Below are 25,656 nucleotides of genomic sequence, written 5' to 3' on the forward strand. Positions count from 1 at the left end.
CTCCACCGCTTCCCCTCTTTTTTCTGAACACAGAGCTCACCTTCGATGCCGGGAACGCCGCTTCCGCGGCTCTGCTGGGCCTGTGGGGCATCCGCCATTACTGGGTCATCTCGCTGCTGCCACGAGGACGCGCATTATGGACGTACGGACACTGGAAGTCTGGCCCCGCCTGGGCTAACTACGCCACGCCCCAAGCCTGATTTAACCGGCGTTCATCTGCCTTCTCATTGCCTTGCAATGAGGGTCACTACTGTTAGTAGTTCTTAGTTGCGTTTCTGCTGTTCTGCTTTCCCGGTTGACCTCAGCTTGTTCCTGACTCCGCTTCTGCCTGCCGCCTGCCATTGACCTCAGCTCGTTCCTGACTCCGCTTCTGCCTGCCATTGACCTCAGCTCATTCCTGACTCCGCTTCTGCCTGCCGCCTGCCATTGACCTCAGCTCATTCCTGACTCCGCTTCTGCCTGCTGCCTGCCACTGACCTCAGCTCGTTCCTGACTCCACTCCTGCTTGCCGCCAGCCTCTGATCTTGGCCTGCTCCTGAGACTGCATCGACTGGCTGTCAGCCTGACTCGGGTTTGTCTTCCTTACTCTCTGCCCGGTCTGGCTCCTTGCACGCTTCTGACCCCAGTCCTGCCTTCAGCAGGTCACAGCCTACGTTCCACTACAGACTCTGTTCCTGTTACCTGTCTGCTCCGCTCCGCGGCTTACTGCAGATCCCGGTCCTGCTCTCTACTGCTTGTTCAGCAGGCTACAGACTCTATCTACTGCCCCGCTCTCGCCGGGCCTTCCTGTTTCCTGCTGCTGGACTCTGTGGATTACTCTTGCCCAGGCCTTCTCTATAGAGACTGTTACTGTGCTCCTAAGTCCCAAGGTTCTAGGACCCTACGGGCTCCTCCTGGGGGGTTCCTGGTTCCCGGGTGAAGACCTGTGCCTGTGGCTCTTAAGTCCCAAGGTTCTAGGACCCTACGGGCTCCTCCTGGGGGGTTCTTGGTTCCCGGGTGAAGACCTGTGCCTGTGGCTCCGCCTCCCGAGCTACTCTAACCAGGGTAGTTCGGTTCAAGGGTTCACACCTGGACTGCAGCTTCCCAGACTGCAACATTGTGTTCTTTGGATTCACCTGATTGTATGCACCATGACAGATCTGTTCTGTAGTAGATGACAGAATGTGATGAAGGTGTTTCGAATGGCTCTCAGTTCCAGAAGGTTAATCTGGTGAGCCTTCTCTTCTGGCGATCAGTGACCTTGTATCTTGTAGTGAAGCAACTGAGCACCCCACCCCTAAGCTGAAGCATCAATAGCGAGGATCAATTGCTGGGGAAGCTGTTGGAGACGGGGCCCCCTCGGATAAGACATCAGCATTAGCCACCACGCTATATCTACTTTCATGGATCTTGTGAGAGACAGGTGGACAGGGACTGAAGACATTGTGACCATTGACTCTTTAGCCCCCACTGTAATTGAAGCATGTGGAGACAAGCATGAGACACAACGTAAATAATTGCTGCCATATGCCCCAGTATCATTAGTACTCAATGCACCATCATTGTTGCTTGTTGAAGTAATTGAAGACTCAGTTGACAAAGCTTTTGGGCTCTGTCCTCTGGCAGAATGGACATGAATGGAGTCTATTTTGATTGAATGGAGTCTATTTTGGCACCTATAAATTGTAACATCCGAGTCTGAGTACCGGCTTCTTGTAATTTATTAGGAATCCTAAAGTTTCCAGGTATTGAATTGTTACCCGCAGGTCTCTCTGTAGGGTCGCTGGGTTTGAAGGAACTATGAGCCAATCATTCAGACAGGGAAATATTTGTATTCTCTACTCTCAACATAGGTGAGCCTCAGCCACCGCTAGGCACCTCATGAAGACTCTGGGGGCAGATAAGAGACCAAAGGGGAATAGCTTGTATTGGTAGTGTTTGAAGCCTATCTGGAAGCAGAGATATTGCCAACATGACCATTGAATCAGGATGTGTGTATATGCATCCTTCAGATCCAGTCAGCACATCCAATCATTGGGATGAATAAAGGGTAAAACAGACGAGTGAAGTCATCTTAAACTTTCCATCCAAAGGTGCTTGTTGAGGGATTTGAGGTCTAAGATGGGATGAAGGCCCCCTGATTAATTGGAATCAGAAAGTATTGGGAATAGTACCAGAAAACCAGGTCAACACAGGCTACTACTTGAATGGCCTTCTGCTCCAGTAGCTTGTGTGCTTCCTGAGGGCTATTTGAGATGTGTCCCGTGGAGGAGCGACTTGATGGGGAAGAACAGGATAGCTGGTGAAGTCCAGATGATTTACTATATTTAGCACCCACCTGTCTGTTGTTATTTGCCCCTATACTAAATAGTAATGGAGGAATCTGCCCCTGACCGGAAGGTGGGGCTGTGGCTGGTCTCTTCTCAGAAAGATTGCTGAGACTTGGAAGCAGATTGTTGTGCATGCTTTTGCTGCCTGCAGTCTCTGACAGTCTTAGGGTTGCACCGCCTGAGCTTGGACCTGGGGCTGTTGATACAACTGCATCCAGTATGGTGGAAACTGATTGTAAGGTTTCTGTTGATAGAACGGCTTCCTATACTGGGAATAGTATCTCTTAGATGTTCCCGGGGTCTCCAAAGAAGTTGGCAGTGATTGCACTGCAACATTTTGTTCTTTAATCTGAGAGACTGTCTCACTAAGCTTGTTTCCGAACAAATTTTCACCTAGGTATGGTAGGTCTGTCAGTTTTTCATGAATGTCTTCCCTGATACTGCTAGCTCAAGGTCATACCATACGATGGGTCGCAATGGATGTTGCAGAAGTACGAGATGAAGTATCAAATGATTCGTAAACAGCCTAGAGCAAGTGTCACAGACCCTCTTCAAGATCATGGAGAGGTTGCGACAATCTGTTGTCCCGTCTCAGACCTGATGAAGGGTTTCAGCTGCTGTAGACATCATGTAGAATTAGTGCTGCTGTATTCTTGATTCCAAAATGGAGCTTTGAAAACCTTTACACCCAAAGTCATGTAACAGTTTGTGATCCTTCTCCTGGCGGAGCACTGGAATGGATCCTTGACTTCTTCACTTTCTTCATTGCAGACTCCACTACCACCGAGGCATGGAAAGCAGGAAAACAGGAAATCTTCTAAGGTGAAATTTGAGGTCTAATTTCCTTGATGCTAGAAGACTGGAATACGGGGACTCCCAGGACTTCATTAACACAGAATCTAACAGTGCATGTGATGGCTGAACTAATGGATCTGCTGGGATGTCAAGGATTTTCAAAATGCTGAACACCTCTGCACGTGGGTCAGGTATACTACGGACTTCCGTGTTTAATGCCATGCCTAACTTTTTGACGAATCTGGAATAAGTGAGATCTTACAGAGGAGATGAATGTACCGGAGAGTCCTCTGGAGGATCAGAAGGAAGGCCAGTGGAGTTAGATTGAGAATGAGTATGGAAAAACTCTCGCTGCTGTTCCAATTGTGGAGAAGCAGGCAGACTATGCACCTCCATGGGATCTGGCAGTGGTATCAGAGTTACCTCATATAGTGTGGTGAAAGTCCGGGTGATGTGTGACTGCTCGTTCCCCCTGAAGTCTATCCCCAGGAATTTACTCAGGTAGAAGAGGTGGTTGAACCTGAGGATGCAATAAAGTAAAGAGATTTCTGAGAATGAACGAGATTTGCTGCAAAGACAGGCTGAAACAGATCCCTGGCAATAAGGGAGGAACTGCATCCAGTTCCCTCATATGGAAAGGAAAATTCACCACTGAATGCCTGCAACTCCAGGGTGGTTGGCTAGCTGCCAATGTAATGTCAAAAACAGGCTGCCATGGACTGAACACTAATAGTTCTGGCCCAGGATACTTATCACTTGGATAGAGTTTCACCTGTAGACTGAATGCCCCACATTTGCAATGTGACTCTCTGGATGAGGTAGAAGACCTGATAGACTGTGGCCTGGATGGCGATGGCCAAGGATGGTTAGACAACATGTCGAAGATGGGCTCCATTTACCTGAAAAGATCAGGTGGAATACAGGGTGTCTCCCACTTTTTTCTCTGCTTTGGAACATGCTGGTCCAATGCTGAGTCTGATGCAGGGAGACGTTTTTTGGTCCTAGATGCAGCCAGTTTCTCGACCCCTTCACTGGGAGACACCAAGTGCCCTTGGGTCAAGGCTTGCATCAAGGACTTCTTCTCTTGTGCCATATGTTTCAGTTTTGGCGTGGTAATCTAAGGTACCTGGTGCTTGCTTGGTGTATCGTGATGGCACATCTGTGCATCACAGCCCTGCAAAGATGCATTGTGGCTGTGTTTCAGAGCATCATCACTGCCTTTTCGAGTGTCCTGACCATGCATTGGCCCTTCGGATGGGCATTCTTGCATCAGTGCATGTTTCGTGCCATGAGCAGTCTTCGACACCCTCCTGATCTTGTCGCATAGAGCTGTGTCATGCATCAAGGTGATCGACGCAATCTGAACCAGTACAGACTGCATCAGATGCTTCAGTTCGGAAGATTTTAAAGCCAATGTCTGTGCATAACTAGAGTTTTGCTATCGGTATGACATAGCCCCCCAGAGTCTTCATGCAATATTGACAGAGTAGTAGCCTCATGATGTTCTAGGCACTTAGCCTTCTGCTTCAGGACGCTCATTGATGGGCCCATGGACGCAGCTCTCCACTGTGGGTCCAGGTGATGTTTCTTCAGTGAAGGGGCATAACTACCCGATGCCGATGGGCCCCCCTTCTTCCTCTCACAGATGAGCGATCTTCTGGGCTCTCTGGCATTGAAGCCCATGGGGACCTGCGACCACAGTTACCCATGGGCCCTGGTAATGGTCTGGGCCCAGGCAAATGAAGCAATAATTATGCCCGTCAATGATGGACATAATATGCCTGCACTAGCAATACTTGAAGCCCAGACGCTTGAACATCTTAGCACTGAAAAGTGCTGTTGGGGGTATCTTTTGCGTGCAAGACAATAAAAACCCATTAATTTCTGAGGAGAAAAAATGGAGAGGAGCTTTCACATGTCCATACTTCAAACTGTTTACTTTACGAAAGTTAAAACCTTTTCTTGAGCATAAAGACTTCAGGTCTGTCCTGCAAGCTCTTATTTCCTTGGTTACCTGCTTCCAGTATTCAGCCTCTTCAGGTCCTGCAGAATGCTGCTGCGCGAGTTCTGACAGGCCAACGAAAATGTGATCACATTACCCCTACCCTGATCAAATTACAATGGCTTCCAATTCATTATCGTATCCAATATAAAATTGCCTGTATAGTTTAACACATCTATGCGCCTCCATGTACCCCAGAGAGACCTGAGATCCGCCAATAAGGGGCTTTTATCAGTGCCTACAATTAAATCAGCAAGACTCAGCCATGTAAGAGATCGTGTCATATCTATTGCGGGAACAAAAGTCTGAAACTCACTACCAAGGCACTTGAGACTGTCAGCAGAAAAAAAAAGCAATTTAAATCTGAATTGAAAACTTGTTATTCAAGTGTGCTTTTGCAGAGCATGAAACATCTTTACAGAGTACAAATCTTTAGATATAAGCTGCAAAACACCAGAATATATTACGTGCTTAATCTCTATGAATTCTGTTTTTATTCTTATTTTATGTTTATAGTAATTACGGTAAGTTTATTGCCCCATTACTGCTATTCATATTTATGCAATTTAATATTTTGTTTTAGATTTATTTTTATTTGATTTTATCTTTTACTCTAACAGCTAATTTATTTAATTGTCCTCTTTTATGTAGTTTTTAGCCTTTACTATCTTAACAAAACAATGTATTTCTTGTGTTTTTAACTTGTAAACCATTGTGAAGGCATGTCTGATGTAACGGTATAGAAATGCTAATAAACTAAACATACAAAGCACAGAAAAATGGAACAGAGGAGTCTTCACATCATCAACAATCGCACGTGAACTGCCGCACATGCGCAGCAGAGCAAAACTCTGTAATCTTGGAAAAAGAGCTCTGCTTAGTGCGCCATCGGATGACGTCACCCATACAGCATGGCTAATTCAGTTTGCTTATTAATGGAAAAATATAATAGCATAGCCCAAGCAGTCTGCCCAGCATGGTGGCTGAAGACAAAGGCTAGACAATATTAGCAAATGACTGAATGGAATACACAAAAAAAAGATTGAATGACTGCCTCAAAAGCCAGACATGATTAATGAAATTTATTACACAATAGCTGAACAATGCTCACCTCAAATCAAATCTATAGATTGATTAAATTGAATATATGTCTGAAGACTGATCCAATCATCTCAAGCAGTGTTTCCTAACCCTCTCCTGGAGGCACACTTAACCAGTCAGGTTTTCAGGATAACTACAGTGAATATGCATGAGACAGATTTGCATACATTGTAGATCTAGTATGTGCAAATCTGTCTCTTGCATATTTATTTTGGCAATGAAAACCTGACTGGATCGGTGTGCCTCCAGGAGAGGTTGGGAAACATTACAGTACACAACATGTGACCTATAATCCTGCAATTCTTGCACAAAACAATAAAAACGGAAAAGAGATCAACAGAAAGAAAAATCAGAAGAAAAAAACAGAAGAAAAAAAAAAAAAGAAGAGAAGCCAACACAAGCAAGAAGCCAACACAAGCAAGAAGCCAAAAATAAGAACTTTAGACTATAGCAAATTCCAAGGACCAGAATCAACAGCAATGAAGTATTCCTGCTTATCAAAGCCACCAACCCAGAAAGACCTGCTAATTCCCAAATAGAAATCACAAATTTTTGTAAATAGTAAGTTAAGACTAAAAATCAATTTTTATAAAGAAAACTGATCTCTTTTTGCATATTTCCCCCTAAAAGATTCTGAAAGAGAAATTGCAGCTATTTGAGTGATATTAAGTATTCCTAAATTGTAATATACAAAATCGTCAATTATTGCAACAAATAGCTAATAGTGCATTTAATCTATTATCTTATATAATAAAGTACTGATTTAAGAACAAAACTAGTCTGCTGCTTTAGATTAACTTGATTCCATCTGGGGGTAGCAGACATTTATTGCATATAACTTTTACCTTAATGTTAACTCATGCAAGGAACTATAGTTTGGTAATAACCTTGTTATATTTAATAAATACCTGTCTTTCTCATGCATCATAACAAGTTAAATGCATTTAGCATGTGCTTTTCCATTCACACCCCTGCCAAGCAATTTTCAAAAGCCATTTATATGCTAAAAGGCAGGGTTTATACACATAAATCCTTTTGAAAATTACTCCTCATCATGGGCAGGCTGGATAAAACAAAAGGCACCCAAATTCACAAAATGGACCGAATTTTTAAAGCACTGCTCGCGCTAAAAAGCCCATATTTGTGAACATCTGTGCCGCATGTGAGCGATATGTATTTTAAAAGTCAGAAATTATGTGCATATATACACGTGTGAGAAAAAAAAAAAAAAAGAGGGGGCAGAGAAGGGACATGGTCATTCCGATGCATGGCCAATAGTTATGCGTGTACTTTCATATTTTAAAACCGGAGGCCGCAGCACAGGATGGCTTGTTAGCCGCATAAATTTACTGCTGCTCTGATGAGGAGCAAGTCTATAGAAATCGCATTTTAGGGCTTACACGACAGGGTGAGGGGTTCGGTTCAACTGGGGGGCATGCAAGATGAAGAACCAGAGGAGTCTGGATGACTTTAAGATTGACTGGGCAAACTGGTGGACTAATTGGAAAAACTGGGAATGTCCCTCTTGCATGTTGTAAAATCCACTTACATATGTGCGTTAAAGCTGGTAAAGTCCTAAAGATGATATGTAAAAAACGTTTGTTTGAGTAACGGCTTAAAATTAGGAGCAAACTTATGCGTGGCAGGCATATTTTAAATCATACGTGTGCAAGTGCGCACATGATTTAAAATTTCTGCGCTATGACTGCTTGCGCTCCCATATGCACGTGTATGAGTGCCCATACGCTCATTTTAAAGTTAGTCTGATAATGGTTGGACTACTGCAATAGCAACAAGGAAGCAATATAACCGCATAATGCAGTGGTTACTCTTGAAGATGACACTGTCTCACAAACAGATCAGTTTGAGACAATCAATACCATGTCCTCTTAACTTGGATCATTAAGTTAAACTCAGTTTTAAAATGTATACCATACCCTTTTATGTGGATGTGGTTAGTGGGTTTTGTTCAAGGTAAAACTCGAAATGTTATATATAAATAAAAGTTGTGGCCTTGTTATTTTCACTTGGAGAAATGGTGTTCTGTTATTCATAGACAAGTATTAGGGGTGAGGGGAGAAAGAGACAAGTATGGTGTGCCCATGTTATGAGTATACTGATAGGGTGAGAATTATTCCCATATAACATAAGGGTACATCTCTACTCTCCCCCAATCTTCCTTTTTTTCAAAGAACTTCTGTCAAGAACAGCACATCTGTTGGACTACTCTGCCAAAACTTGATAGAGCAGGGTTTCAGGACTTACCCTCCTGCTACCAAAGCTCATCTGTTGAAGTCCAATGTGCATTGAATGCATCGACTTTGATGCAAATCAAATACTCTGATATTACCATGGAAACAACTAATGATATTGTGCTGAATTTGAAAGCTGAGGCAGAATCATGGTATTTTTAGCTGTACAATATCTGAACTCTACTATGTTATAAAAGAAAGAATCCCAGCAATAGCAGATATCAGTGTAAGAATAGCCCCAACAGTATAAAAAGGGACAATAGGTCTGTTAACCCTGCTTGCAGTAATCCACCCTTGCTGAGTTGGAACTTAAGGAGGACCGGTACAGATAGCTGGACCTGGTCCTTTAAGGTGTTCTGAGGGAGTTCCTTACATGCTCCCCCAAATGCTTTTTTAAATCAGGCCCTAAGAGTATTAAGATTTGCCAGGCTGGGTCAGAGGCCAGCATTATCTTCGACAATGACAAGTCTGGGTTCCAAGTACCTGGCAGATCCCAAACGTAGATCTATTTCTGATTACCTGCTTCCAGGAATAGCAATAGCTTTCCCTAGTTTATCTGGCTAATAATGTTTTTATGGACTTTTCTTCCAGGAACTTGTCAAAGCATGTTATGTTAGTCGCCTTTACCACATCTTCTGGCAACAGATTCCACAACTTGATTGTGCAGAGTTGAAAAAAAGTAGTTTCTTTGATTTGTTTTAAAACGCAATACAAAATGCCCCATAAAGAAGCATTGCATCCAATAGAATAAATCCCCCTGATAAACAGAGAGGACCCCTAAGGTTTAGAACAGGAACAAGGAAAAAGAAAAAAAAAAAACATATGGCCTGCTTAAAAACATCCTGTAGTAACATTTTCCAAGAACTCACAAAAAAAAAGAGAAAAGAAAATCACACAAAGCAGATACATCCAATAAATAAGATCAAGGTAACAGAAACACATTCAGTCAATAAGGAGTTACAACCCTCAACCCACATCTCCACACCCGGAGGCTTGCCCCACCATTCTACATCCATCATATCCAAAAAAAAAAAAAAGGCTTCCAAATTTTTACAATGTCCATGTAAGAATCTCTAATGTATTAAATGCTCCATGGCATAAACATGCCACAAGTTTTGGAACCACAAGGATATGGAGGGTTTAGAAGGGAAGCTCCATTGTAGAGCAATGAGACACCTTGTAGCTACTAACATGTGAATCATCAGTGTAGGTTGTTTGACAGCACCTGACAATATTAGCGTGGGGTCTGAGGGAAATTTCACCTTAGTGATTTGATGAATCTAAGAAAGATTTTCAAAGCAAAATAAGACAATGGTGGGGTATTGGTTCTTAATTTCATGGAATGTCTACTTGTTTTAGAATGTTTGAAAGAATAACTATTTATCCTTTCTACGCCACTCATGGTTTTATAAACTTCTATCAACCCCCTCTCAGCCATCTCTTTTCCCAGCTAAGCTAACCTGTACAGCTTTTCATCGAGAGCTAATCCATCCCTTTTATCATTTTTGTTGCCCTTGTCTGCACTTTTTCTAAGTCTGTTATGTCTTTTTGGAGATTGGATGACCAGAATTGCACACAGTACTCAAGATGCGACCACACCATGGCTCGATTCAGAGGCAATATTATATTTTCTGTTTTATTCTCTATGACGGTAACTTTCAAAGGGGCATGCGGGTCTACACTGATGCATGTGCATTGGTGCACGACCAGGGACATGACAATTTTATAATATGCGCACATATGTTATAAAATAGCCTGAGCACGCTTATGCGTGCACCCTAATTTGCAACTGGACATGCACAGCCACGCACATTCAGGTATAAACTGTGCAAGTGTGGGAATTTTATAACCGACATGCGTCCATGCCATGACCATTTTCACCAGTTCATCCATCAGTTTGCCCAGTGTAGAGCTAGGACCTCCAAACTCTCCTGGTTTAATAGCCTGCACTTCTCTCCAATTACCCCAGATCCTTTCAAACCCCTCAGGGGTGGCTGGGTTTTTTTGGATTTTAAACTTACACCTCCTTCATATCAGAAGTAATGTGCCGCTGCACTGGATCAGGATGCACACCCAAGTTCATAAATAATTGCAAGCACGTCTCTTGGCCCACCTTGGAATGCCCACACTCTGCCCACACTACACCCCCTTTTTGAATCAGAATGAGATATTTGCGCCTCTAGAGATATGCGCGCATGTAGGTACCTTTTAAAATCCACTGGGTGCATGCATGTCCTACATGTGCACACACCTCCCGATTTTGGTAAGCGCCAGGCATTTATAATTCACCTCTATTCCTTTTTGGATCATTCCTATCATTCTATTTGCTTGTTTGGCTACCACTGCACACTGAGCTGAGAATTTCAATGTATTGTCTACATTTATTTAGTTAGTTAAGAAAATGTATAATCTGCTGATCCACATATCTCAGTAAGTCACAACCCACATACTTAATCATTAAAACAATAGAAAAGCAAGGCTATACTAACATATAAATATACATGACTCCAAAGGCCTTTTTTCCTTGGTTGATGATGCCTAATATAGAACCCATTATTATGTATCTGTAGTTGGGATTATTCTTCCTTGTGTGTATCATTTTGTACTTTTCCACATTAAATTTAATTTTCCATTCAGATACCCAGTTTCCTAGTCTTGCAAGGTCCTTATGCAGTTTCTCACAATCCATTACTATTTTAACAACTTTGAATAATTGTGTGTCATACTGTCACCTGCAAATCTGATCATCTCACTTGTCATTTCTTTTTCCAGATAAATTATGAATATGTTAAACTGCACAGGTCCTATTAGCAATCCCTGTGGTACTCCACTAATTCTTCATTTGGAAAACTGACCATTTAGTCTTACCCTCTGTTTTCTGTCTTTTAACCAGTAGCCAATCTACAATAAGACACAGCCTCTTATCCTAGGACTATATATTTTCCTGAGGAGCCTCTCATAAGGGACTTTGTCAAAAGCCTTCTGAAAATCCAAATGCACTATATCAACTGCCTCACCTGTATCTACATGGTTATTTATACCTTCAAAAATATCCTACAGATTTGGAAGACAAGACTTCCCTTTGATAAAACTATGTTGACTCTTCCCCATAAAGCCTGTGTATCTATACAGCCATGATATGATATAATAAATTTGGCTAAACAAGAATCATACCACCCAATGGTCAGAGAAGCCAATTGTATAAAAGAGAAGTTATAATCACAAAAAAAGTCACACTTCCAAAAAAAGTTCTTTAATATAATATAAGTTATACAATAAGACGGTAACTTTTAAACCGGAGTGCAGGTGGACATGTGCATGCATTCATCAGCTCATGCCCAGGGATATGGCCATTTTATAATATATACGCGTATATGTACACATGTTATAAAATAGCCTGGCTGTGTGCAAATGTACACGCAATTTTAAGTGGACGCATCTCTATGCACGCAAATGCCACTTCTACTGTGAAAGTGGGGGGATTTTAGTAGACAGGCACGCCAACGCCATTACCAGTTTTCCCAGTTCGTTTCCAGTTCACCCAGGTAAAGAACAGGATTTCCAAAAACTCCTGGTTTAATAGCCTCCCTTCTCCCCTCTTACCCCCAAACTTTAAAATCCTATTGATCTATCTAGAATTTTTTGTTTCACAACCTACACGTCAGCCATAGCAGAAGTAAAGTTACACAGCAGGGGGCCTTGGCTCACGCTGGATCGTGTAAATATTTACGTGCAAATTTCTGGTTAAAGTCCTGTAATGCTCATGTACCACCCATGCCCCACCCAGACCACGTCCTGTCCCTTTTTGAGAAGTTCTGGTATGTGCGTGCAGCAGCATTTTTGTGCATATCTGGTTTTTAAAATCTGCTCAGTTGTGTGAGCCCAACATATTCGCGCATCCCCTAATTAATGTGCACAATGGCCTTTTAAAATTCACCTTTAATTAGACAATTAAACTATTATAACACAAACCATATAATAAATTTTACCATATCATAAGTATATTATAAACTATAACAAACCCCTCTACAAAAAACTAGAACAAAAAAATATATACTAAAACAAAAAAACCAGAACATATCACCAAATCCCCATACATCAAATCTTATCTCCAATAAAACACATATAACACATCCCAACAAATATATCTCATTCACTATCCAAATAAGGCAAGGCACATACCACGGCATTCAGACCAACAACAATCAAATGGAAAAAAATCCAAAACAATTTCTTTAAAAATGCTCCAGGAGATTCTCCAAATCCGAGGGATCCCATCGCCAAAACACTCATAACTTTAAATCTTTTCCCAACAAGATTTAAATTTATGGGAAAATATTCAAAGCTCTTTTGGGGACTTTTGAAGTTATATCGTCAGCTGATGATATATATTTTAAGCAATGGTTTTGAAAATAAAAACCTGTTGAAAAAAACCCAAAAGATCTTGAATGTGTCACTGGTACATGATCAGACTGCACTTGCCTTAACCATGTTATTGGCTTTTTTGCATGAGCTGTATGGTACCAGCAGATTGCCTATAGGCTTTTGAACCCATCTATTTTTCTTTAAATGATAAGTTACAGATTACTAATAATGAACTAACTTTCAAATCCATTTGCGGTACTGGATTTGCATGCATAAGTGGATGCACAGAGATTTATTTTAGTATTTTATAAACTGTGTAGCAGGTTGCTGCAGTTTATAAAATACTGTAGTTCTGCTCTGAAAGTATGTGTGTATATTTCAGTATACATGAATATTTGCAATACAATGAAAGCACTTACTTTCTCTATACAGTGCATTGAATGCATGTATTTTACCCAACTATTTTAAAAACATAGATGAGAGTTGGCAAAAGTTATTGGCCTGCTATGAGAAGGTGTGAGAGCTGGTTCCTGGACAAGTAATCACTGGTGTCTGTAAATCCCTAATTTATTTTGAAGATTTTCCTCCTATTTGAAAGTTATCCTCTTAGAATATAATTCCTAACAGCCACACGGGCATAAATATGCACACATATGTCGACTCGCGTCAGTGGACTCGGCCATTTTATAACATACGCGCATATATGCACACAAGTTATCAAATCGACTATGTGTGTGTACATGTATGCACAATGCACACGTGTGCAAGTGCCAGCTCTACTGCATAAGTGGGAGGGATTTTAAAATCAACGCACACTGACACAATTGCCCTTTTTCCCAGTTCACTCGTTCTCTGTTATTGGATTGGATTTCCTAACCCCCTTATTTAGCCTCCGTTTTACCTTTTTAACCCGACCCTTAACACCCTGCTGACTCACCTAGTTTTTTTTATTTTAATACTTAAACCATCCATAACAGAAGTAAAATTACGCAGTGGGACCTTGGCGCTCACTTTTGCCCTAAATACAAGCACATTTCAAGATAACTTCCTGGAACGCCCATGCCCCACCCATGCTCTGCCCAGACCATGCCCACATCACACCACACCCCTTTTAAAAAACTTTTTGATTTGTGAACATACTGGGAGATATGCACAAACCTGTGTGCTTTTTAATATCCACTTGGCACGCACCGGCCCAAGACATGCACATATCTCCCGGCTTAGTCGCACATTGGGGGTTTTTTCTTGCCGGCCGGTAAGTAACCCAGTCTAAAATTTTCTGTTTTTGGAGACTTAAAATTCTCCTCAGTCGAATCGACGGCCGTCGATTCACAATGTCCACAGGGTTTAAAAAAATGCCCTGTTTGCACAAGAAAAATGTCACTTACAGACCCACACACCGAATGTGTGATATGTCTGGGTGAAAAACATGATGTGCACAACTGTCCACAATGCGCGGAGATGACACCAAAAACCCGAAAAACCAGGCTCGAAAAAATGGAGCATTTATTCAGTCTGCAACTTATACCTTCTCCATCACAGTCATCGAAGTCGTCTCCGGCTGGAGCGACTAAGCGCATAGTCCTTAAAAAACCTCTCCCGGGACCATCGGGGGATCATTCGTCCCCTTCCTCGTCCTCGACGTCGACAAAATCGACTGAAAAATCAAAGTCGAAACATCGACACCGGCATCGAAGCCCCTCGTTGTCCGACCCGGCTTCCCAGGAACCCTCGACAGCGAAGCGGCCTAGACATCAGGAGACGTCAGAGTTTTCAACGCCTCGGCCTACCTCGACTCCATTGCCGGCACCTGATCCAATACAAGGTACATCTCCGGAACTTGTGCTTCAGCCTACGCCACCGCCCTCAACCACTCTGAGCTCAACGGTTGCGCGGCCGGAATTGTCGGATTTAATCCGACAAGGGATTTCACAGGCTTTGAAGGAACAACTTGCAGTACCGACTTCATTGTCGATGCCGATGATTTCTACATCGATGCCGGCAAACTTGCCGATGCCGGTGGTAACACCGATGCCGGGGTCATTCTTGACTCCGACGGTACAGAGGGATTCGACGTCGACACCAAAGATCATTACGTCATCGACGTCGATATATGCCCAAATCCCATCCTTTTCATCGATACCGATAACTTCAATGATACCGTCATCGACAGTATCGACACCGGCGGGACCACCCTTGACAACGACATCGAGACCACCGGTTATTTCCTCGATGACAACAGTTCCAGATGATACTGACCCTCAGGAGTTAGCACTTTTTCAACGCCTCTTACAAAAATATCAAAAAGTCGTCGACATAATTCCTCAGAAAACCATAGAAAATATTCCTCCAATAATTTCCATCGATGATCCTTTACCTGGACCATCAGGTGTGTCCACTAATTTAAGAAAAACCCCAAGAACGCCATATCAGGAACCGGATGAAGAAGATTCTTGGGATGACCAAAGATCAAACACCTCTTCTGAGGAGTTCATGTCCGAACCCTCACCTCCTGAAGTGAGGAAAAGATCCCCGCCAGAGGACTTATCCTTTTCCAGTTTTGTCCAAGATATGGCAGATACAATACCATTCAAGCTTTCATCAGAAGAGGATTCAAGACAACATACCCTAGAGGTGCTACAGTTTGTGGACTCACCAAAACAGGTTCTGGCAATTCCTATCCACGAAGTCCTGTTGGACCTACAACAACGAGTGTGGGAACACCCATGCACGGTTCCAGCAGTTAACAAACATGTAGACAGTACCTACCTAGTGCAGCAGGCACCAGGCTTTCAAAAGGCACAGTCACCACATCAATCTGTGGTAGTAGAATCTGTCCAGAAAAAATCTAAAAGGGTACGTCCACATTCTTCAGCTCCTCCAGGGAAGGATCATCGCTTTCTAGACTCCCTGGGCAGAAAAGTGTACCAAGGTGCACTTCTATCTTCCAGAATCTCTGCCTATCAACTGTATATGACACAGTATCAAAGGGATCTCTGGAAGCAAATGGAACACTTCACAAATTCTCTCCCAGAACAATTCCAAGAATCTGCGCAAACCATCATTGCCAAGGGCCTGGAGGCTGGGAAACATGAGGTAAGGGCTGCTTATGACAATTTTGACACAGCCTCAAGAACAGCAGCAGCTGGCATTACAGCACGAATATGGGCCTGGTTGAAAGCATCAGATCTCAGACCTGAAGTGCAAGACAAGCTTGTAGATCTACCATGCCGTGGAGATAATTTGTTTGGGGAAAAAGTACAGGATGCTGTCCAACAACTTAAGGATCACACGGAGACCTTAAGACAGCTGTCACAATTACCTCAAGAACCAACAACTCAGGCCCCTAGACATTTTCCTCGTCGAGAACCTAGACGACCATACTACAGACCAAGAAGGTACTACAATCAACCTACTAGGGCTAGACCTTCTAGGCCTACCCAGCGCTCTCAGGGCAGGCAACCAAGAACAACTCGTACCCAGCCTCCTCCACAGACTGGTCCAGCTACGGGTTTTTGAACACAAATCCAGAGAACAGGCCCACCCTCCTAAACCCCAAACAACATATACCAGTGGGAGGAAGAATTTCCTATTTCCACTCAAATTGGGAAAAGATAACAACAGACCAATGGGTCCTTTCCATTGTAGCTCAAGGATACAAACTAAATTTTCTCTCAATCCCTCCAGAATTCCCACCAACTTCCTATCCACAACAAAATTCCCAAATAATTCAATTACAAATAGAATTATCCACCCTCCTGACAGCCAGGGCCATTCAACCAGTGCCCAGGTCTCAGCAGGGCAGAGGATTCTACTCCAGATATTTCCTCATTCCAAAGAAAACTGGAGGCCTACGTCCCATCCTCGACCTCAGAAATCTCAACAAATTTCTAAAGAAAGAAAGGTTCAGGATGGTTTCTCTAGGCACAATGCTCCCACTTCTTCAAGCAGGAGATTGGCTCTGTTCTCTGGATCTTCAAGATGCTTACACCCATATACCAATATACCCGCCTCATCGCAAGTATCTGCGCTTCATGGTGGGCCTTCAACATTACCAATACAGAGTACTGCCATTCGGACTAGCTTCTGCTCCCAGAGTCTTCACCAAATGCCTGGCAGTAATAACAGCACACCTACACAAAGAAGGTGTCCATGTTTTCCCATATCTGGACGATTGGCTCATCAGGAGCCAATCTCAAAAAGGAGCAATACAGTCTCTCAACCAAACTATTGCTCTACTGCACTCCATGGGATTTCTCATCAATTATCCAAAATCACATCTAACTCCAAACCATCTCCTACAATTCATAGGAGCAGATTTGAACACCAACCTCTCAAAGGCATTTCTACCAAAAGATCGAGCAAATACACTGTCTCTACTGGCAAACTCGATTCACTCCAAGAAACAAGCAACAGCTCATCAGTTTCTAACATTACTAGGCCACATGGCATCCACAGTTCATGTCACTCCTATGGCAAGACTGGCCATGAGGGTAACTCAATGGACTTTAAGATTACAATGGATCCAAGCCATTCAACCACTTTATTCTCCAATTCAAGTAACCCACCAACTACGTTCTTCTCTACTATGGTGGGTGAACAAGGACAATTTGTGCAAGGGCCTACCCTTTCAACAACCAGTTCCACAAATAACTCTGACTACAGATGCATCCACCTTGGGTTGGGGACCTCACATAGGGAATCTCCAAACACAAGGAACATGGACAAAGCTCGAAGCAACATTTCAAATCAATTTCCTGGAACTTCGAGCTATACGTTATGCTCTGCATGCCTTCAAGGACTGCCTTACAAACAAGACTGTGCTGATCCAAACAGACAACACAGTAGCCATGTGGTACATCAACAAACAGGGAGGAACAGGCTCGTACCTCCTTTGTCAAGAGGCAGCTCAGATATGGGGTTGGGCCTTGAACAACTCCATGTTACTCAAGGCCACTTACCTAGCAGGCATTCACAATGTAGTGGCGGACAGACTCAGTCGTCAATTCCAACCACACGAATGGTCCCTGGATCCCACAATAGTGACCAGGATATTTCGACATTGGGGACAACCAACAGTAGACCTCTTTGCATCACATCTGAATCACAAAGTGGACCACTACTGTTTCCTATACAACCTGAACAACAGACCATCCAAGGACGCATTTGCTCGCCCTTGGAACTCAGGCCTGTTATATGCGTATCCTCCGATACCACTCATAACCAAAACCTTAGTGAAGCTACAGCAGGACAAGGGGACCATGATTCTCATAGCCCCATATTGGCCTCGACAAGTATGGTTTCCCACACTTCTAGACCTCTCAGTCAGAGATCCAATTCGTCTGGGAGTATCTCCCACTCTCATAACTCAGGATCAGGGTCGGTTGAGACATCCCAACATTCAATCCCTATCACTGACAGCTTGGATGTTGAAAGCTTGATTTTACAACCACTCAATCTCTCATCCAACATATCCCAAGTTCTTATAGCTTCACGTAAACCTTCCACAAGGAAAAACTATGTTTCCAAATGGAAGAGATACACTTTGTGGTGCAGGCAAAACGACATCAATCCTTTCACTTGCCCTACAAAGTCTTTACTAGACCACTTGTACCATCTTTCAGAATCTGGTCTCCAGACTTCATCTGTAAGAGTACATTTAAGTGCAATTTCAGCTTACCATAATCAGATAGCAGATGCACCTATCTCTACACAACCTCTTGTCAGCAGGTTTATGAGAGGTTTAATTCACCTTAAACCACCAATTAGACACCCGGTCACACTATGGGATCTAAATTTGGTTCTAACTAGACTCATGCGTTCTCCTTTTGAACCCATAGATTCCAGTGATCTAATATTTCTTACATGGAAAACTATCTTCCTCATAGCCATTACATCAGCTAGAAGGGTTAGTGAGTTACAAGCACTTGTCACATATGAACCTTACACTAAGTTCTTACGACAGAGTGGTTCTCCGTACTCATCCTAAATTCCTCCCTAAGGTAGTTACGGAATTCCACTTAAACCAATCTATAGTTTTACCCACATTCTTTCCAAGGCCGCACTCTCACCAAGGAGAAAGAGCCTTACACACCTTAGATTGCAAGCATACTCTGTCTTTCTACTTAAACCGCACTGCAATCCACAGGAAATCCAATCAACTATTTGTTTCCTATGACCCAAACAAACCAGGTAAAGCAGTGGGTAAACATACTCTATCCAATTGGCTAGCAGATTGTATACAGTTTTGCTACGAACAGGCAGGCCTTCCTCTCCAAGGGCGAGTAAAAGCACATGCAGTAAGAGCAATGTCAACTTCAGTTGCACACTATCGTTCAGTGCCAATACTTGACAAATGTAAAGCAGCAACATGGAGTTCACTTCACACTTTTGCAGCTCATTATTGTTTGGACAAGCAAGGAAGACAAGATTCAGCTTATGGACAATCTGTCTGAAAGAACTTGTTTCCAATTTAAACCCAACTCCTTCTACAACCAAACTGCTGTGATCTTCGGCTGACTCATTCAACAACAACATTCCACTACACAATGACTCAGCCTCTAGCTTGCTAATCACCCCAGTGACATAGTGACATAGTGAGGGCAAAGGGCCGTCGGCACCATTTTGACTACTGGCAGCCGACAGCCCAAGTCCAGGAGATCGCTCCCGGACCGCTCCTGGACCCCCGCTGGACCACCAGGGACTTTTGGCAGGTCTTGGGGGGGTCAGGAGGGTGGGGGGTTGTAGTAAATTAATTTTGGAGGTCTTGGGGGGCGTCAGGAGGGTGGGGGGGTTTTGTTAGATTTTTACTTTTTTATTAAATATTTGTCTGCGAGCCAGATGCAGCCATCAAAAGAGCCGCATCTGGCTCGCGAGCCATTGGTTCCCGACCCCTGGTCTAAGGTGTATAAGACTCTCTCGATCTGGTGAGAGTGAGGTCTTGGGAAGAATGTAGGCAAGACTATTGACTGATATGAAAGTCTGTTACTACTTTTGGTAAGAATTTGGGGTGAGTGCGAAGGACTACTCTGCCATGCAGGAACCTTGTGTAAGGTGAGTATGTGACAAGAGCTTGCAGCTCACTGACTCTTCTAGCCGATGTAATGGCTACTAAGAAAAGCACTTTCCAGGTAAGGAATTTTTCTTCACAAGAGTGTAGAGGCTCGAATGGTGAGCGCATGAGCCTTGTTAGTACTAAATTCAGGTCCCATTCAATGACCGGTGGTCGAATGGAAGGCTTAAGGTGAAGTAAGCCCCTCATGAACCTACTTACTAGAGGTTGTGCTGTTATTAGTGCATCCCCTATTCCCTTGTGGTATGCTGCTATGGCGCTTAGGTGAACCCTTACAGAGGATGTCTGGGGACCAGAATCCGAAAAGTGGTATAGGTAATCTAGTAAAGAAGAAGTGGGGCAGGAGAGAGGTTCTATACCCTTTTGTGTGCACCATTTTGTAAATCTAGTCCACTTAAAGTGGAAGGATTTACGTGTGGAAGGCTTTCATGAAGCTACTAGAACTTGAGAGACTTGTGCTGAAAGATTAAGTGGTTGGAGAATTAAGCTTTCAACAACCAAGCTATTAGGGCAAGAGTTGTCAGGTTGGGATGACGCAACTTGCCCTGATTCTGAATGACGAGAGTGGGCTCTGTGCCCAGGCGGATTGGTTGTGAGATCGAGAGGTCGAGGCGTATGGGAAACCATACTTGTCGAGGCCAGTACGGGGCTATGAGGATCATTGTCCCTCTGTCCTGTTGTAGCTTCACGAGAGTTTTCGCTATGAGCGGAATTGGAGGATACGCATAAAGAAGATCTGTGTTCCAGGGGACAGCAAATGTGTCCCTGGGGACTGTTTGTCAACGTCCGTGGAGGGAGCAGAACCTTTCCACTTTGTGGTTCAGTGTGGACGCAAAGAGGTCTATGGTTGGGCGACCCCACCGTTGAAAGATTTTCTCGCTACACGTGGGTCCAGTGACCATTTGTGGGGATTGAAATGTCGACTGAGATCTTCCGCTAAGATGTTTTTGATGCCCGCCAGATAAGTTGCTCAGAGATGCAAATCTGCACCGCTTCCTGGCAGAGCAGATAAGAGCCAGTGCCTCCTTGTTTGTTTATATACCACATTGCTACTGTGTTGTCTGTTTGTATCAGCACAGTCTTGTTTGAGAGGCAGTCTTTGAAGGCATAAAGGGCATATCTCATCGCTCGAAGTTCCAAGAAGTTTATTTCCTTCTCCAGCGCTGAGGATGCCGATGATCCGGATGCCTTGGAACGTTCTGACGATGGAGAGGGCTAGTCACCCGAGCCCCTCATCATGAGGAGGAACCGGATGGGACGCAGAAAGCGATGAGTCTGCGGGGTCTCCACGGCCCCTCGGTGTTAAAGTCCCCAAAGCTGGACTCGATAGAGTCGACTTCTTGGCGCCAAAAAGCTGCTTCATCTTGTCCAGACGGGAATGATGGCTCTTGGGGGTCATCTGGGCATAGTCAGGGCACCTGCAGATGTCGTGGGAAGCCCCCAGGTAGAGGATACAGACTTTGTGCGGATCCGTAAGAGACATGGTCCATGGGCACTGGGGGCATTTGCGAAAACTGAATGACACCATCAAAACAAGCCGGCTATCAGTTGATGGCCGGCGGCCACTGGAAGGCGACATGCTTGGGAATTGACCGCACAGAACGATAGAAAAAAAAACCTACCGAGACGCCGGAGGGACAGACAGCGGAGAGGGACCCCACACGGAAGATACTGGAGGAAAAAACCTTGATATGAAAAATTTTTAAAGAAATAAGGAGCAAACTCAGAGCCGCGAGGCAACTGCTTCATGGGAAAAAAACGAGACTGAAGAGGGACCCCGTGTGGCCGTGCGGATAGTGGCATGCTGGGCATGCTCAGTGTGCCAGTCAAAGTCTGTAGAAACTTTGACAAAAGTTTTCCGTGTAGGGCTCCATCTGATGATGTAACCCAAATGTGAGGACTACTATCCTGCTTGTCCTAGGAGACATGTCAATTTCAGCATGTACAAAGTAGTAATATCTTTAGCCCTATAAAATTGGCTCATATTGAATATTCTAATATATGCATGTTGTTTCTCCTATGTCTAATACTACCTGTAGATATTGCAGGGGAAAAGAATATGAATGCATTTGTACCCACATATCTTTAGCAAATTTCCAAAGAGAAATTATCCAAGTAGTTGGTCTTTGAGAATTTGCTAAAGATATGCAGGAATAGCCATGCACTTTGCTGCTATGAATCTTTGTGAAAAATGCTGCTTAAAATCTTAATCAAAAAGATGTAGATATTTAAAACAAACCACCTATTTAAGTTAGCCTGATAAGACTTATCCGTCTAAATTACATGGGACATTCAGCAGCAGGGCTATGCTGCTGAATATCCTCATATCCAGCACTACTTAGCTCTATGGCAGGTCTAACATTTGATTAACTTAACCATGTATAAATATCAGCACTTATCTGGCTAAGTTAGCCAGATAAGTAATGCTGGCCCGATCCTCCCACTGCCTGTCCACTAAATATCAGGCTAAGGCAACCGTTGAACAAAGCTGGATATTCAGCAGCCACCAGTTAGCCAGATAAGTCGCTATTTATCCGGCTAAGTAGTGCTAAATATTGGGCTCAAAGTGTTTTGTCAGATTCTGTGCCTATGGAAAAAATGATTGAATAAAGCACACTTAATATGATGGAGGCTCATTTCTCAATGGGTTGTTTTTTTACATTATTTCTTTACCATTGCCAGCATCCTCCAAAATGTTAGCATAACATTACATTACAATAAACAAAAAATATTTAAATTAAAGTATAACATAACATACAGTAAACAAGTCAAGCCCTCCCAAAATAAAAGAAAATGACTGAAAAACATGCATAGCAATAGTATGTACCTCAGTAAGATGAGGATTGGGGTTGAATCCACACTGGTTGCACACCTCGTTGTGACACTGGGTACAGGTGTTGAAGTTTCGTTGGTTAGGAGAGGAGGTGAGGTCCGTAGTGTTGCATATAGGGCAAAGAGTACTGCTGGGAAGAGGTGCAATTTGAGGGACAGAGTAAGGTGAAGTGGGGCTGCTGCCTCGGTCTGGGGATGTAGAGGGAGACCGCCGTGATCTCTGAATTCTGTTATCCACCTGGAGTGTTCTCCTGGTATTATCAGTCTGTTGGTGGGATGGTATGTGGCTTTTCATCTGTTGAGTGCCTTCATGGCTTGGAGTAGCCTGTTTAGGAGACTGGGGCACTGATCTATGTCCAGCCAAGCGTTCTGAGTGTTCCAATCTTCCTGAGACACTGAAATATCGACAAAATACATATAATCAGCATTTTCAAAAAGTGACAAATTAGGTAAATACATTATTAAGAATTTAAAACTGCATAGATTCTCATCTATATTTCCTAATGAAGTATACTAGAGATATTTATTTTTATTTATAAAGAAGGCAATTGCAGTAGCCTGTATAGCTGCAAAATACAAGGATACTTTTACTACACATATTTTGTAGCTAAATTACAAAGACAAACTACCTGTGGAAGTTCTCTTTGAAAGTTAGCTAGTATAATGTACGCACACAGGGAAAGCAGAATAGAAGCAAGAACCAGTTGATGTTGAATAAAGGCATCATGACCATCTGTAAGACAGATTGAAACCATAGCATGGATAGAATATAAAAACATTTTTTGATAATAAATTGCTTTGAAATGTACAAAGTGAATCCTGGATTTACTGAGCATATCAAGTTCACTATGAAAATGTAGCAGGCTGCTCTCCACCTGAATTTTGAAGATGGACAATATGCGATTCCTAACATCAAGTGTTTCATATGTAGAAAAGTTGCTACCATGTTGCACTGTATTAGCCAGCAGACAACACACACAAGGTTAAAGTAACAGAAACAGAAGTAGAAAACAGTGAAATATAATAACAGTAGTTATGCCATGTCAAATATTAACAAAGTGCATCAGAATATCATTATACACCTAGTCCAAAGTCTCTTGATTCAAATTTAATAAGTCACAAAAAACAAATCTCATGAGAAACAGAATCAATCCAACAGTGTTTAACAAAGGAGCAAGACTGGTATAAAAGTACTTGCCCCTCCAGGCAAACCTCCCCAACTTACCCATTGACAGCAAATCCAGCATAATGCTTCCTCCTACCGGCAGCTGCGGCTGAGGCATAATGCTCCCTTCTTTCGCAGTATTGTGTAGCGTTTGGCGAACCACGGGCCCGTCCCATGGTCAGCCATTCTCACCTCCAGCCTGGGCCCATTCTCAATGCTTCCCGATGTCACATCAGCCTTCAGAGACACAGCCACTCACCGCCTCTGCCTTCAGGCTCCCACCTACTCCCCAGCATCAGGTCCTCCTCGGAGCACAGCAAGAGGCTGTGCTGCGACTGCTCTTCAAGACAGAAAGCCACCGGATCCTAAAAGCCCTTCTCCTTTAGGCCACACACACAACTGCCCTAACTTTAAAGGGCCATCGCGGGAAACCTCCAGAAGCACCCCCTGATGACATCGCCCAGCTAACCCTATAAAGGGCTGACTGAGAACCTCCAGTGCCTCGGGAACAGGTCGTCTCGCTTTGAGAAGTGCTTTGCATTCGTATTCCTGTTCCTGATTCCTGTTCCTGCTATGTGTTCCCGAGTTCCTGTGTCTCATTCCTATTCTTATTTGGCAATCTAGTTTGTCTTGAGTTCTTGTCTTCAAGGTCAGTCTTCCTTGTCTGCTTTTAGAATCTCCTGCTCATGTGGTCCCCGACCTCTTCTTCATTCTCCGTCCCCTTGGATTGGACTTCTGGCTTGACCTCAGACCGGCTCTGACTTGGATTAGATTTCTTGTTTGACCCTCGGACTGGACTATGACACTGCTTGACCTCTGCCTGCCCTTGAACACTGCCTTCTCACTGTCTCTGATTTAACTCCGCCTGCCTCGACCACTGCCTTGACCTAGACTCTCTCCAAACTCTGCCCTCCTCCGACCACAGCCTGAACTTGATCGTGTCTGACCACTGTCTGCTCTGATCGCTGCTTGCCTTGAATTTGCTTCTTTCTCCGTGCTGGCCTGCATCGTCTCCATCGCAATGGATCATCACTTTCGCAGAAGCCTGCACCTAAGACTAGCTGGCCCCAGCACCCAAGGGCTCAGACTAAGGAGTAGGTGGTACTGATGAAGCTCCAGTTGGGCCTCTGCTCAAGCCAGCTCTGCCTGGTGAGTCTTCCCCAGCAGATTACGCCAACTCCACCTCGGCCCAGGGATCCATATCCACAACATATTGGTTCCGGCATAGTACTTCTCTATACCTTGGGGAATTTTGCTGTCCCACAAATTTTGGTCTAGAAAACTGCCAGTTTGTCTAATGCACCAGCCCTGCAAATAAAATTTGCCCAGCTTTGATCGATTCTGCCCAGTTGTATTGATTCTGTTTCTCATGAGATTTAGTTTTTGTGACTTACTAAATTCAAATCAAGAGATTTTGCACTAGCTGTAATATTATATTCAGCTGCACTTTGCTGATGTTTGACATAGTGTAATTTCTGGCAGCTTTATATGGCGACTTATATAAAAAGTGTGTTTTCTATTTGTTTAGTGTTCCACTCTCTGATTTTCTAGTTATTGGTGTGTCTCATTAGCACTTTTTTTTTTTTACTAATTTTTTTTTTAATCATATAGTAGCATGCTAATACCCATTATGAACTCCTTCAATGATCAGGCACAGGTTCTATAGTTTACCAATACTCACAAAAATACTGGCAGCTATCTCTCAAAAAAGCAAATAGAATTATTTGGAAAGAAATAGAGAATAAAACTGAGAATATCATAAA

General features: G+C 43.4%; 1 protein-coding gene across 1 annotated transcript in view; it reads right to left on the minus strand.

Annotated features, from left to right (window-relative positions):
- Window positions 1-25,656, minus strand: part of BSN (bassoon presynaptic cytomatrix protein) — a 618,895-nt gene that overhangs the window by 495,158 nt on the left and 98,081 nt on the right. Inside the window, exon 2 of the mRNA XM_029599675.1 lies at window positions 22,724-23,123. Within this exon, the coding sequence (XP_029455535.1) occupies window positions 22,724-23,123 (400 nt within the window). The remainder of the gene's footprint in view (window positions 1-22,723; window positions 23,124-25,656) is intronic.

This window comes from Rhinatrema bivittatum, chromosome 4 (assembly GCF_901001135.1).
Source record: "Rhinatrema bivittatum chromosome 4, aRhiBiv1.1, whole genome shotgun sequence".
In the NCBI taxonomy this organism is placed as follows: Eukaryota; Metazoa; Chordata; class Amphibia; order Gymnophiona; family Rhinatrematidae; genus Rhinatrema; species Rhinatrema bivittatum.